The sequence below is a fragment of the Pogoniulus pusillus genome, chromosome 24 (assembly GCF_015220805.1).
Source record: "Pogoniulus pusillus isolate bPogPus1 chromosome 24, bPogPus1.pri, whole genome shotgun sequence".
Taxonomy (NCBI): domain Eukaryota; kingdom Metazoa; phylum Chordata; class Aves; order Piciformes; family Lybiidae; genus Pogoniulus; species Pogoniulus pusillus.
The window spans coordinates 17,301,554-17,317,500 of record NC_087287.1 but is presented as its reverse complement, the minus strand read 5'-3'; the positions used below and the strand labels follow the sequence as shown (position 1 = coordinate 17,317,500).

General features: G+C 42.5%; 1 protein-coding gene across 1 annotated transcript in view; it reads left to right on the top strand.

Moving 5' to 3' along the window:
* Positions 1 to 13,754, top strand: part of ELP4 (elongator acetyltransferase complex subunit 4) — a 132,628-nt gene extending 118,874 nt beyond the window's left edge. The window contains exon 10 of the mRNA XM_064163828.1: positions 13,438 to 13,754. Coding sequence (XP_064019898.1) covers positions 13,438 to 13,569 — 132 coding nt within the window. The 3' untranslated portion in view covers positions 13,570 to 13,754. The remainder of the gene's footprint in view (positions 1 to 13,437) is intronic.
* The last annotated feature ends 2,193 nt before the right edge of the window (positions 13,755 to 15,947 follow it).

The window sequence follows — 15,947 nt, the reverse complement described above, 5'->3', positions numbered from 1 at the left end:
AAGACACATTTGCCCAAATACTGTGGCTTGGTTGCTAACTAAATTCTTGTTCAAGAACTAGGTATGAAGCTAAAGTACTGTTGAGTGAGAGAGCATGTGCACAAGCACAATAAACTGTTAAGAACAGGTATTCCCAGAAAGGATTGACTTACAGTTTGGCTTACATTTTCATCCAATATGATTATTGGTGTGCAGATATCTTAAATTGATTGTTTTATGATGTTGAATGAACTCATTGTAGTCTGGTATTGAGATTGGTTGTAGACTGTGGAAGTGAGAAAGAAGGATGAAAAAAATATTTTTTATAATTATAGCAAACCAAACCATTTCATGTTCTTCCACTGCTTATTTTGAAGTGAAAACCTCTTTGTTTTCTGTGTCTCTTGTCAAAAATATGAAGCTTTAATATGTCAGTGCTGTCTATTCAAATGGAAAGAACCATTTAGATACTTATTTTTTCCTTTAGAGCCTCATCTTTTTCGAGTGCTGTGGCTGTTCCCCCTGGCAAGTTCCAGCTACATTCAAAATATTCAAATAAGAATGTCTGATAAGGTTGCCTGGTCTCTTAGGTTTTTACTTATTTATAGGAAGAAATGCTTAAATACTATTTAGGAGAAATAATTACACAGGGAGTACAAAATACATTTCTTACCGCTATTTCTTCCCTCCCTCCAGCCTGTTTTCATGGTATGGGTCAGGACTTAACAGCCCTCAAGAGTGTTTGGCTGAATAGCAGCAGGCTTCTAAATCTCAAATCAAGTGCTCTTCAAAGCACCTTACTTCTCTGGAGATAAAAACTTGAGGCAGGTTTTTCTATCTGGCCTATTCATCAAGTATCGTCTACTGAATTGTTGACATTTCTAAACACTAAAGGGATTTTAAAGATCTTATTGCTCTAAAGAGACTTCACTTGTAGCAGGGAAGAAAGAAGTGAAATGAAAAAAATACTGGCACATGAAAAGTACAAAACTAAGTAACTGCTGAAAGCAAATAACTATAATTTGACATATAGTTTCTGTTCAAAGCACGTTTTTGATGTAGGGATCTGCTGAAAACGTTCAACCCTTCCCCCAGCTTGCAGATAAATAACAATGCTTATTTTTATCTCACTTAGTGGCAGAAGTTTTGCATTTAAGGTGATACCAGTTTGTGTCACTTGTGTTTGTGTCAGTTTACACTGAGTCCTGCAGTCTTTTATAGTGTTGTTTAAAAACTGAATTAAGAGTGGCCTGTCTTTTCACCTTTATCCAGCAACTTCTTATTCTGGGCTTAAACTACCTTTAAGAGCATTGGTTTGCCAAAAGGTAGTCAATGTCACCACTTGATCACCGATGTGATTTCTGTATCTTTTTTGTGTTAGCAATATCACTCACTGAGTAGAAATATGCCACAGTCAGCTTTCATACCAAAACAGGCTGATCCAATATTACAGATCTGAAATTACACTTTGGTGACTTCTGGAGTCTGAGGTTATTTGGTAGAAATACTACAAAAGGCTTTGTTAACTGGAGTTTTAAGCCATAGCCCTTGTGAGTCACAGAGGATTAGTACTGAAAATCAGAGGTATTAAAATATGCTTTATGCAATGTCTGTATCCTTACCTAGGAGTTACAGGAACTGGACATACTTCCTGTATCAGTGCCAGTTTTTAGAGTGAGAAGACACTGAGAGCAGAAATATTCTTCTCTTCTGGCCTGTGTTTTGCCTTGGTGTGGAGCATCTGACAGTGGCATTTGCCATTTCAACGTTTCTAGCTTATGAAAAGCTGCAAACATAAACAAGCAGGTTGTCTGGTTTGTAAATGTGCAGGATTTCATGTATCAGCAACATCCTTATTTATCTAAAAGTTACTTGCTTTTAAAACAGAGATGAGTAATAATAGTTTGCAGTTGCATGGCGGCTTTTCCAGGAAAGGAAAGGAAAGGAAAGGAAAGGAAAGGAAAGGAAAGGAAAGGAAAGGAAAGGAAAGGAAAGGAAAGGAAAGGAAAGGAAAGGAAAGGAAAGGAAAGGAAAGGAAAGGAAAGGAGAAAGGGGAAAGGGGAAAGGGGAAAGGGGAAAGGGGAAAGGGGAAAGGGGAAAGGGGAAAGGGGAAAGGGGAAAGGGGAAAGGGGAAAGGGGAAAGGGGAAAGGGGAAAGGGGAAAGGGGACAGGGGAAAGGGGAAAGGGGAAAGGGGAAAGGGGAAAAGGGAAAGGGGAAAGGGGAAAGGGGAAAGGGGAAAGGGAAAGGAAAGGAAAGGAAAGGAAAGGAAAGGAAAGGAAAGGAAAGGAAAGGAAAGGAAAGGAAAGGAAAGGAAAGGAAAGGAAAGGAAAGGAAAGGAAAGGAAAGGAAAGGAAAGGAAAGGAAAGGAAAGGAAAGGAAAGGAAAGGAAAGGAAAGGAAAGGAAAGGAAAGGAAAGGAAAGGAAAGGAAAGGAAAGGAAAGGAAAGGAAAGGAAAGGAAAGGGAGAGGGAGAGAGAGAGAAAAAAATAAAAAGGAAGAGGAGAAAGCTGCAGAAAAACAGTCTGCTTCAAAAAGCTATTAAATTGTTCCTATCCCTGAAGCTTTACAACTGTCCTAATTGTTGTGTCCTGGTCATGTAATATGTTTGTGAGGAAGTTCAGGCTCTTCCCTGGTGCTGTGGGAGGAGGGTCTGGCGGGCGCGTAAGACGGGTAATGAATCTTCCCCTTGGGCAGCGCGTGCTCCAGGTCTGAACGCCCAGAAATGCTTCACAGATGTGCTGGGCTGCCTAGCAATGGAAAATTTCTAATTCTGGCTGACCTAAAAAGTAAATAGACTACTGAGCACAGCGCTACTCCCAGCATAAAGCAACAATACCCCCCTCAGCTAGCATTTACATTTTGGCCCCCTACACACTCCTTCTTCATCACCGGCAACTTGCCGAACCTGTGACACTGGTCTCTTGGAAGAGAGGCATTCAGGGACATGCTGTAGGGGTGGTTTGCATTTTGTAGTCAGATGTAAAACAATGCAGCTCACACTGTCTCAGGGCTTTCTGGAGCGATGCTGCATGCCCCAGAGAAACTGTAGGTAGACACAGTGGCCATTATCAGTGCCACATATGCTGCCATACGTTGTGTGTGCGTTTGCGTGTGTAGTTACACACTGTGTTTGTGTTCATACACACAACGTCTGCAGCAGATCTGTAGGAGGAAATTAATGTATACAACATCTAGAAAAATCATTGGGGCAGCCCACTGATGGGCTGGCCCAAAGTGTCAGAGCAGCTCCTGTTGTCTCCTGTTCTTAGAGTCATAGAATTATTCTGCTTGGAAAAGACACCAGAAACATTGAGTCCAACCATTGAACTTCTTAGGAAAGTACTTCATAGAATCATAGAATCAACCAGGTTGGAAGAGACCTCCAAGATCATTCAGTCCAACCTAGCACCCAGCCCTAGCCAGTCAACCAGACCATGGCACTAAGTGCCTCAGCCAGGCTTTTCTTGAACACCTCCAGGGACGGTGGCTCTGCCACCCATTGTGAAGTTTTAGTTTTGGATGGAGTATGAAGTGGGTTTGTATGTTTATAATCTGCTGGACTCAGGTGAATGTCAAATTTCCACAGGCTGATCTCACACTAGTCCTTTGAATGACCTGCATTTTTAATTTGGCATGAAACTACTGCAAGCTACATAGTGAAACTAATGAGGCTGCCACAACTGTGCAGGGTAACAATCATAGACTCATAGAATCAACCAAGTTGGAAGAGACCTCCAAGATCATCCAGTCCAACCTATCCCCAAAAAAATCCTTGCATTTCTTTCTATTTCTTTTACAAAGAGAAGGGGAGAAGGGAAAGAAAGGCAGTATCAGGAGAGAAAGCTAGAGAAGAGTTCTGCAGGTCACATCTTTTGACTCCATTTTGTAGAATCATAGAATCAAGCAGGTTGGAAGAGAGCTCCAAGATCAGCCAGTCCAACCTAGCACCCAGCCCTAGCCAGTCAACCAGACCATGGCACTAAGTGTCTCATCCAGGCTTTTCTTCAACACCTCCAGGGATGGTGACTCCGCCACCTCCCTGGGCAGCCCCTTCATTAAACTCTAAATTTGATACTTGAAATCAGTGGGAGCTTGCAGGTGATGAGTAGTTTAATAATAGCTGGCAGAACTGTTCCATTCAGAAGTCTGTTCACATTTCTGTTGTCCCTCATTTTTGAGTTGGCAAATCAGGCAGCGAAATTCTCTTTTGATGGAGATTTGCACGTGTGAGTTACCTGTCTTGGAGCACAACCTTTCTGTGAAGTGTTGGAGTCTATCTGAACAATTTTATCAAGAGGCAGAATACAATTTGCCAGTTCTTATGTGTTGTTGCACACCCTGAGACAAAACGGTGGGGTTTAAATGGGTGTACTGAGTTTTCTGAAAGGCGACAAAATGTTTCCCTTGAGACAGAAGCTGAGAGTGAACTTTAACCAACAGCTTTGGATGCAAACTGAAATATTTGGTTAGTTTTCCAACACAGCTGAAATTTTAGAGGGTGACAGTAACGTTGTGATATGTTAGGTCTCCTAGAACAGATGCTTCTGTCTCTGCCAGTTTCTCTCTCCTCCTCACTTTCACAGCTTTTGTTTGTATAGGCAGTGACTTCAACGCTTCTCAAGCTTCCCGGTAGAGAGACCTAAGTTGTTGTAGAGCAGTGTCGGCGTTGGCAGCCACCCTGGAATGTTTCCAGTGAGCCATCTGTGGTTTGATATGAAATCTGTACTTTGTGGCATGTTGTGGCCAGTCAGAGAAAGAGATAGAGTGGTGGCACTGACTCCATATAATTGTAGGACTAACTTCCTCTCCTTCACAGTATCACAGTATCACAGTATCATCAGGGCTGGAAGAGACCTCACAGATCATCAAGTCCAACCCTTTACCACAGAGCTCAAGGCTAGACCATGGCACCAAGTGCCACGTCCAATCCTGCCTTGAACAGCCCCAGGGACGGCGACTTCACCACCTCCCCGGGCAGCCCATTCCAGTGTCCAATGACTCTCTCAGTGAAGAACTTCCTCCTCACCTCCAGCCTAAATTTCCCCTGGCGCAGCCTGAGGCTGTGTCCTCTTGTTCTGGCGCTGGACCTTTTACACTCCAAATTAAGGATTTTTTAAGGTAGTCATCCAGGTTTTCTGAGTACTCAAGAGAGATGAGCAAGCTCTTGCAAAGATGACTCATCTCATCCTGAGTACATAATGTGGGTTAGACTGAATGGCTGACTTCTAGACAGCTGCAATTAGGTTGAATGAATCCCTCTCTGTCTGGCTGCTCTCCAGCCACTCCGACCCCAGCCTGTATCTCTGCATGGGGTTGTTGTGGCCAAAGTGCAGCACCCTGCACTTGGAGCTATTGAATGCCATCCCCTTGGACTCTGCCCATCTGTGCAGGCGGTCAAGGTCCTGCTGCAGAGCCCTTCTGCCCTCCAACCCAGCCACATCTGCCCCCAGCTTAGTGTCATCATTGTATCTGATATGTGTATCTCTCTAAGAGTTTGTGACCATCTGACCTGTTAGAAATGCAAAATGAGAGCCATGGTGACATCAGGTAACCCTGTTCATTCAGGATCTCTCACCATGGTGCACAGTGGCCCTGAAGCTGTGCCTTGGGGCACCGCAGAGCATCAGTGCCGCACGCTGCCGCTGTGCAAGGCATACCCCATGTCCCTGGTGGGCTCAAGCACCACTGTTAAATCCTTCCCAAATTAGGAGAGGAGAACAGAGCAGGCCCAGGGAAGGTAACTAGGGTCAGCCATCAGTCTTGGTGACTGCCAGGCAGATCCATAGTTATCAGGCAAATCCAGTATCAAGCTGAGAAGTCTGGACAGCAACTGAGGATCATATCTGGGCCAGCAGGCTTCATGAGTTGGTCTCTGAAGCAGCAGTAGCACAGGACCCACACAGAGTGCAGCTGCCCAGCAAAGCCAAGAGTACCTGCCAGGGCTTCACTGTCTCATTTTTGCAGAGCTCTTGCTGACCCAGCAGCCCAGTTTAGGGGTGCACAGATGCACAGTCTTACAGCTGCCAGCAGCTAATGCAGCCTTCTTCACTGCAAAACAGGGACAGCTCAGTGGTTGTAGATTCATTTGGCATTTTTCCACTGGCTCCCTCTTTTCTTCACATGTTAGTTACTGTTTTCTTCTCCAAAGGCCTCCCTATTCTCTTCTCCTGCCTGCCTGTGGCATCCTATTCATTATCAAGGAATTTATTTCCAGTCAGGTGATGGTGACACTCACTTGACAGTATGATAATTTTCAAGCCAGTGACAAGGTTCCTCTCTCTAAGAGGAGGTTCTTCAAAGCTGCATTACTAATCTTTTGCCAATTTCTCCTTAAGACCCACCTGTTTCATGATACCTACAAAGATTCTGACTCTTTTCCTGGGTACTGCAATAATAGAAATAACTACTAGTAATGATAAATGAGATAATAATAAAAAGACATGAAAAGGAAGACATAACCCAAGGGTTGCATTAATGGGCATCATAAGCAGAAGAGCAAACAGGACCAGGAACTCAACCTCTGTACCACAGACTGTTCCTCTTCTCTCTTGTATGGGCATTATGGAATGGTGAGAGTTCTGCTTCAAAGAGAAATAAGTAGGATATAAAGCTCCCCAGCTAGGAGTTTGCATGTTTCATTTTCCCAGCATTCCTAAAATTCTTCTCCCCAGCCCCCTTCCCTCTAAACCAAATCCCTTCGGCTTTGGTGACTTCAGTCTTCATGGAGTTGCAGCAAATGGAACCAGAAGGGATCTAGAGAGGTCACTAACCCATCTCCCTGCCCCAAGGCAGGACTGCAGCCTTAGCAGACTAACAAGCAATTTTGTTTTGATCAGAGATCCAAATAAATGGAATTCTAAAGATTTTCCTTCTTTAATTTAAAGTTCAATTGTGAGAAGTTTACACTTAGTTGTTAAACCTTCATCTAAGTGTTAGGAGAATCACAAGGTTAAATTCAGTGGGATTATTTTACTAGTTATCAAATTAAGAACAAATTAGCACCTCTTTAATGAGACTCTATGATTTTGTGTGCTTGTTTCCTTCAGTATTACATCCATAATAGCTACCAAAATACAACAAAATCAGGTTTTTCAGGTTTAGATTGTTGCAAATGTATGTCTATCTGCTTATCAACATCAGGAGAGGTTGTTAGGAGAACTGCTGGTCAGTCTTCTTAATACTGAAGAGTTAAAAAACCCCAAAAGTCTTGCCTTGGAAAGTCTGTTTTTTGTAATAAATCTGTAAAACAATCCCTGTGATACAATAAGCTACAGTGGCAAAAGCACTTACTGCTGGTTTTGTCTGCCACGACTTGGATCTTTACATCTCTGTCTCCCAAGAACACGGTCAGTGCTGCATTGGGTCCTCAGTTCTAGGATGGCACTACCTGATTGCTCAGTGTCCCTTCTGGCATCTCCTTATCTTCCAGGTTTATTTTTTTCCCCCATTGAGAACAAATAAAGTCATTAGAAGTTTTCTTCAGGCAGAGGGAGGAGCAGAGGCAAAGTATGTAATAAGTTTTGTCTGAACTGTTTTCCTTTCGTAATGCATGCCCTAAAGCTGTGTGCTTAGCTGGGTTCAGGGTAATTGTTCCTATCACCTCAAAGCCTTCCCGACCTGCCTGATGCAGCGCGGGTGGGAAGCGCTTACATCATGCCCTTGCCCTGGCTGTGCCTTGTCCAGCAGTAGCCTTCTCCCACAGCCAGATTACTTCATCAACTGAGTGATGCTTAAAGTCAGATTCTAAGTTCCAGAGTTTAAACATTTCTGACAGCCTGTGTGGGTGAAAATGCTGTGTGGATATGTAATTAAACACACTATAATAATGCAGATACACAATTCATTGCATAAAGGAAGTTGACTCCAGCTTTCACCAGGCTTTTCACTACCAAACTTTTCCTTTCTTTGATGCAGGCTTTAAGACATTATCACAAGGAGTGAGATTATAGGATCCTATTTTGCCCTGCGTGTTTACTTTGGCCAGGCTATGACTATTTGCCTTCAGATATTGGTGCCCTGCCAGCTTGCTGCAGGCTAGAGGAAGTTTTGTGTTTACCTACAAGCTGGAATATTTTAGTGAAAATCTGCAACTGTTTACAGAGCAAATTCAGATAAATGATTTTATGTCTAGCATTTACACCAGGAGTAAATGCTGTCCTGTGGAAATCCCCCTCTTTGGAGGCACACTGAGCACTCCGTGTTCAGCTTGACCCTTTTCCAGGGATGCATCTCTTTTTGGACCAGGAGTGAGCTGCTACCTGTGCCTGCAGGGTAGGGGACACTGAGCAGAGGAGCGGGACAGGGGCAGAGATGGGAAGCAGCAGGAAAAGCAGCACCAGCAGATCAGCATCAACGGGAGGGAGGAGGAGCAGGACAAAATAGGAAATGAGAAAGACAAGGGACTGAGGTTTCCAAGGGTGGCCTGGCACAGAACTTGGACCTAGGCATTAGGGATGGGAACAGGGGATAGAATATGGGCAAAAGAAACCTAAGGCTGGCAGGAGCAGGAATTAAGAGCTTGAGAGCAGGAATAAAGGTCTTGGAAGCAGGAAACTGAGACAGGCTGGGGAGAGTAATCAGAGGTGAAGCATTCTTGTCATGAAGACCAGTTGCAGGATGAAAGACCTGGGCAAGGAGGACTAGGATTGCCCTTTTGAGCAAAATCAGCCTGTTTTTTATCAGGCTGGTAAGAGAGAAACTGAATGGGGTGGAGGTTACAGTGTCGAAACAGCAGAGAAGTCTGTCCACCAGAAAAGATTTGTCCTAGACTGGGGCTTTAAATGTGATTGCTCCTCTGTAATGCTGGTGTTCAAAACAGATCACAGCCTACTCACACTGTTACTTACTGCCTTAGTTCAAGTGACCTCAATGTCCCTGCCGGTGCTGAAAACAAAGGCCTGTCTTTTAACCTGTGGATGACTGTATAGTGCTTTGCATCAAACTTCCAGTTTGTTGGTGATTTAAAATGCAGATTTATTTGTTTGTTTAAATGGTGTTAAAATATTCAATAGGATTCATATTTTTATCCCTATTTATATTTTCAAGCTGCACACAGAAGATGTAAGGAATGCTGTTTTGAGGTGCCTGTTCAGCCTTTATTCATAGGTAGCATATGTGTGTGCTGTGATTCAGATCTTAATGGCAGGATAAGATTCAGTTGTTTTCAGAGGACCCTAGTGTGGTTTATTGTTCAGAATATACCTGATCTGAGGATGAAGATGGAATATGCAATGAAATTTGCTTCCTGGAGAGCCAGCAATTTGTTGGAACATTTGATGGGCTGCCCAGGGAGGTGGTGGAGTCACCATCCCTGGAGGTGTTCAAGCAAAGCCTGGATGAGGCACTTAGTGCCATGGTCTAGTTGACTGGCTAGGACTGGGTGCTAGGTTGGACTGGATGATCTTGGAGGTCCCTTCCAGCCTGGTTGATTCTATGATTATGGTGATGTGTTATCTTGTTTTTCAAGCCAGAATTTGGAAGATACAGGTTTAGTCTTTAATACCCCATTGTTTTAGGACAGCAGCTAACCACTTATAGTATCAGAGTGATGTTCCAAATTGTCAAATCAGAAGCTTCTAACAGCACATTTCATGAAAGTGTGCAGAGACTTAAATTATGTCTTCTGCAAATAAACTCTTCTAGCAAAAGGGGAAATGTAGATGGTCTTTTTTTTTCTGCAAGTGGTAATGAAACTTAGAAAAGCAAAATTACTGTTTACACTGAGCACAGTACCTGTAATTTTGGATATTAATTTGTTTTCATCACAGTAAAAAAAAAATAGATAAAACTTCATATTATGAAATGTATGTTCATAGTAGATGAGCTTATTACTAGATTAAGTCCTTCTTAGGTAAGGACATGACTCTCACTTCTGGGCTGGGTGCTAAGTTGGACTGGATGAGCTTGGAGGTCTCTTCCAACCTGCTTGATTCTATGATTCTAGATAGGACAAGGACTACAGAAGGGATGGTCCTGTAATGAAGATGAAGATAAGGTGTGTGCCTATCCCACTAGGCTTCTGTGTGATTATGTTACTTCAACACAGCATTTTTATTTCTACACTCTTACTTTGTGTCTCTTGCTTTCTGAGTGCCTCTCTTGGAGTTCTTGAAGAAATACTGAGCAAATGAAGTTAGTGTTTGATCGTGTGAAACACTGTTCCATGCTAACCCTTTTAGAAAAGCAAATCCTAGATGACTTAGTTTGTGTTTCTGAAATTAGTAGATACCTTTTGCTTGAGTTTTATGTGCTCCAATTCCCTCTCCCTAAAATGAAGGTAACCTTGCTGCCTTACCTCAGAAGAATATTGGGAAATAAAGCTGGCATTTGTGAAGCATTCAGATGCTACCTACTGACATCTGTTACTGAAAAGCCATTCTGTCTTCAGAACAAGCTTTGAATAGTGTACAGTAAAAATATCAGACAAGTTCAGAGTAAACAGTGTCAAGAAACCAAATACTGAGTAGCCAGTCACTAAATGAGCAGTGTGCATCCTCTTCTCTGAATAAGATGGGGGAGGAAGGGTGTATAGGTGTTTAATGAAATACTGTATCATAGCAAATGCATCTGGAAAAGCCAAATTCAATCCCACCATTTAGTCAGGGGAACTTTAATTTTCAGTTGTTGTTTCTGAGTCTTTGCCAATAGATGAGCATACTTCTGTTTTCTCTTTATAATGTGTACTAGCAAGAAAACACTCTGTTGACTGGCTGTGCAAATAGCAAATATTTCTGCTGATTTTTTTGTTTGACAACACTTTCAAGCCCAGGCCACTGTGGCAAGGTTTATAGTTGTTCCCCATCTGTGATATTAGTCCTTGTATAAGGAGAGCAGCTGGAGAGCAGCCAGGAGGAAAGGGACCTGGGGGTACTGATAGATAGTAAGCTGAAGATGAGCCAGCAGTGTGCCCAGGTGGCCAAGAGAGCCAATGGCATCCTGGCCTGCATCAGGAACAGTGTGGCCAGTAGGACAAGGGAGGTTATTCTTTCCCTGTACTCAGCACTGGTCAGGCCACACCTTGAGTGCTGTGTCCAGTTCTGGGCCCCTCAATTCAAGAAAGATGTTGAGGTGCTGGAACATGTCCAGAGAAGGGCAACAAAGCTGGTGAGGGGCCTGGAGCACAAATCCTATGAGGAGAGGCTGAGGGAGCTGGGCCTGTTTAGCCTGGAGAGAAGGAGGCTCAGGGGTGATCTTATTACTGTCTACAACTACCTGAAGGGACATTGTAGCCAGGTGGGGGTTGGCCTCTTCTCCCAGGTAACCAGCAATAGAACAAGGGGACACAGTCTCAAGTTGTGCCAGGGTAGGTATAGGCTGGATATTAGGAAGAAGTTCTTCACAGAGAGAGTGATTGGCATTGGAATGGGCTGCCCAGGGAGGTGGTGGAGGCACCGTCCCTGGGGGTGTTCAAGCAAAGCCTGGATGAGGCACTTGGTGCCATGGTCTAGTTGATTGGTTAGGGCTGGGTGCTAGGTTGGACTGGATGATCTTGGAGGTCTCTTCCAACCTGGTTGATTCTATGATTCTATGATTCTATGAGGTTAGCGGAGCCTCGATTCTGTTTGCCCTTTATCATCTTGCTCTGAAATCATTTGGCATAGTTAGCAAAAGGGTCCATAGTTGCAGGAGAAAGACAGTGGTGCTACATCTTTCCTGGAGGAAGCTGCCTCTCTGCCCCCATAGAGATGCTAACTGCAAGTGGGAGAAGGCTGAGTTAGCTCATTTGTCTCTCCACCTCCCACACACCACAGTTGTACACTGATTCTGGCAAATGTTTTTTTCTCAGCAGACAAACAAGATAGGCACATGCCCTAGTTTATGTTGCATTGATGTAGAAATGAGGCATCATGGACCACAGTTCAGATCCACAGCTGTGTTTAACCTTAGGAATAAGGGGAGGACTGTACATGAAGGATGCACTGATTTTAGTGCAGAGAAATGCAAGAGCTGTGTAGTTTGTAAACGGTGTGCACAGGGTGGGGCTGGTTTGAAATGGGAATTGTGCTTCATAAGCAAAGTGCTAGAGAGAAACACACACATTTCTCCTATTCCAACAGTCAGGTATGTCATCTCACCCTGAGCACAGGCTTTCCTGATCCACAGGCATTGCTTTATATGCTTCCTCTCCTTGGAGACAACAACAACCCAGCACACATTCTGCTCACTCAGCTGCCCACAGCCAGGAGTGGCCAGTGGTAGAAAGCACTTTGGGACACCTCTCCTGTTATGCCTAATTGCACAGTCTCAAAGCCAGCAATGAATTGAACAGTCAGTTATTTCTCATGCCTTTTTAATTGAATTCTTGTCCCAGCCTACAATAGTTGCAAAGGTATCAAATAAAAGGCAGATGCATTTAAGTGTTGAGATAGATAAAAGCAAAAGCAGAGAAAAGGAGAGTCCACACAGCCTCCTAAGATTGCAGCCATTACTGTTCTTCGGTTCCCTTCAGAAGCATCTGCATTTTAGAAGAGGCACACAGTTTAGCCTTTGCCTACTAAATCTTTCAAGAAATGTGCTCCTTCCATGATACCAGTTTCATGAATTATTGCACTGTGTAGAAGATGTTCAGCTGTCTCATCTGACCGCCCTTCGGTACCTCACTGTGTCCAAAAGTGAACCAGTAATTAGCCAAATAAAGCCTCGGATTTGCAGTCAGTTTCACTTTACAGAAGCTAAATGGCAATGTCGTGTCTTTTATACATCTTCTTTCATCCATACTGAGGGAGACTTGCAAGATTTTTTGGTCCTAGTTCCAAAATAAGGGTTGTTACAAAAGAGTTGTGTGCTTGTGGACAGCTGTGTAACCTGTAAGCTGGGTGAAATGTTCCTACAACTCACAAGGGACAGCAAGATTTGATTAGCATACAGGATTGTGTTAGACAAATGCAACTACTGTGACTGCTTGGTTTTGGTAACCAACTGTCACTAGAATATGAAGAAGAACCATTTAGGAGAATGATGCTGCAGCCAAAGTGAGTCCTCTCCATCTTTTCCCCAGCACATCAGTTTTTTTTTACCAGGCTCTGCCACGAAGTCTGCATGTTTGAAATAAAAATAACCTTCTACTTGTAGTGCCATTGACATCAAAAGGCTTGATGCACAAGTTGACAGTGCACTTGTTCTTAAAAGAAAAATGCCTTCAATTAAATACTTGAGCAAATTTGGCTTTTGTTGAGAAAATTTTCACAAGGAGAAAAAATAAATCTCTTCCAATTTACAGCACCCAGTCTGTTGAAAACATGCAAAACTTGCCAGGTCAGCCTGACAGCACCTTGGAACTGGTTTATTGGTGTGTGTGAACACTCAGCAGTAAAGAAAAAGGCTGTGTTTTGAAATATGCTGTGGAAAATAAATTCTACTGCAGTTCTTGGTTTGGTTTGGTTGGGTTTTTTTTTTACCATCTCTCTGTTTTTTCCTTCTCTCTCTCTCCCTCTCCCTCCTGCAAATCTCCTGCCACAGCGACTGCATTTGCCTCCAGACTTGTCAGACACAGTGAGCCGCGCGAGCAAACAGGATCTGGCAGAATCCGCCAAACTGCTGAGCTCAGGATGTGGTGCTATGGCCATGGGCAAGAAGCACCTGGACTTCTAGTGATTTCTACTTAGCAGCTTCACTCACATTTATGTGACACTCTCATTATGAGTGTTAATGACTTATACAAATATTTTTCTTAATGATTTGACCCAGCAGTCTTTAAAAATACGTGTTATCATACGGTGCCTTCTTTCTTCCTTCCTTCCTTCCTTCCTTCCTTCCTTCCTTTCTTTCTTTCTTTCTTTCTTTCTTTCTTTCTTTCTTTCTTTCTTTCTTTCTTTCTTTCTTTCTTTCTTTCTTTCTTTCTTTCCTTCCTTCCTTCCCTTCCTTCCTTCCTTCCTTCCTTCCTTCCTTCCTTCCTTCCTTCCTTCCTTCCTTCCTTCCTTCCTTTCATTTCTTTCTTCCCTTCCTTCCTTCCTTCCTTCCTTCCTTCCTTCCTTCCTTCCTTCCGTCCTTCCTTCCTTCCGTCCTTCCTTCCTTCCGTCCTTCCTTTCCTTTCTCTTTCTTTCTCTCTTTCTCTCTTTCTCTCTTTCTCTCTTTCTTTCTCCCTTCCTTCCTTCCTTCCTTCCTTCCTTCCTTCCTTCCTTCCTTCCTTCCTTCCTTCCTTCCTTCCTTCCTTCCTTCCTTCCTCTCTTTCTCTTTCTTTCTTTCTTTCTTTCTTTCTTTCTTTCTTTCTTTCTTTCTTTCTTTCTTTCTTTCTTTCCTTCTTTCTTTCTTTATTTCTTTCTTTCTCTCTCCCTTCCTTCCTTCCTTCCGTCCTTCCTTCCTTCCTTCCTTCCTTCCTTCCTTCCTTCCATCCGTCCTTCCCTTTCTTTCTCTCTTTCTCCCTTCCTTCCTTCCTTCCTTCCTTCCTTCCTTCCTTCCTTCCTTCCTTCCTTCCGTCCTTCCTTCTTTCCTCCCTTCCTGTCTTTCTTTCTTTCTTTCTTTCTTTCTTTCTTTCTTTCTTTCTTTCTTTCTTTCTTTTTTTTTGAACAATTTCTTTGTACTTACTTTGGTTGTGTTTGGAATTTGCTTTTTGTTAAAGCTTCTGTTACGCTGGGTCCTGCCATTGTTCCGCTCAATTGGAAACGTGCAGCATTTTGTTCCTTTCCTTAAAACACAACAAGTACTCCTACCCTTTCACTTCTATATCCTATCTCTCTTTTTTTAACAATAAAATTTGATATGCTTACATTTGTATATGTTTACATTGCTTATTTTGTATGAGTAATAAGTTAAGTTGGATGATTTATTGAAATAAAGGAATGAAACTCGATGCTTCATTGGCACATGTTCCAAAAGCAAAGTGCACAGCTGTGGGTTTTACAATATTGGGGTTTTTTGCAGGTGAAATACATTTCTTAAACTACAGAACAAATCTAACATCTAATACTTAATTTTAAAACCTGTGAGATCGTTTTTAGTCTAATATGGCACTAAGAACGCTTGGGGTTTGAATCAGGATATATTACAGTTGGCTTTATCACTTACTAATGTAATTTGAATTTCCTGATGCTAGAGAAAAGAATTGATTTCCTTGTGCAGTTCAAAACAGTAATCCTAAACAATCCAAGTCAGCACTATGAAATTATGTCAACAGATGTAATTCAAGATTGAAATTCATACCGACAGCTACATTAATGCTAGAAAACCAGAAGAGAGCATTTGAGCTCGGGGAAGGCTATCACAGCAGGCTGGTCTAAAGCAGGGCAGAATCTGCAAGTCATCCAGCCTTCTGTACCCTCAGATGTTTTGCATGTAGCTCTGTGTATAGCTCAGCACACAAAAGAGAGGCAAAGCAAAGCTGACCTGTAAATGAAAGTGGTTTACTCTTCTGAGGCTGACTTCCATTTTGCAAGGTAGTATCTTCTTGTCTGCTGAACCTCCAAGCTACCCAGCTGTAAGATTGCATTACTGCTTCAAAATCTAGTCTTTATAATAGTGTATTACATGGCTGGAGTGAAACTGACTCTTCAAAGAACATGTTAATAGGATGCAATCATGGTAACTTATTTTGATGGGTTTGGAACCAAAGAGTTGATTAAGTGGCTTGCCTTTTTTTTTCCCCTTCCAATACAGGTTCTGCTTCATTTTTTTTCCCTTGACAACACTGTGTAAAACAAAGACCTAGCTTTTAAAACTGTCTAACTAATATGATGAATGTCAATCACTTAAAAAACTCCACTGTAGCATAAACACATACTGTATACAGCTTTTATTCTGAATTAGAATAATTGAATCAATGACAGTGATTTGCCAGGATGTCAAATCTATCCATCATATCCTGTCACTACCAGTTTATTTTTTGTGATCAGAATCAAAAAGACCACTATTTTGTCATCAGCTATTTCATTAGTAGTAACAATCAGGTTTTCTCTTCCACATTTTTTAGATATGCCTGGTTTATTATTTTTTTTATTATTATTTCTAAAGACACAACTCCTTATTCAATCCTT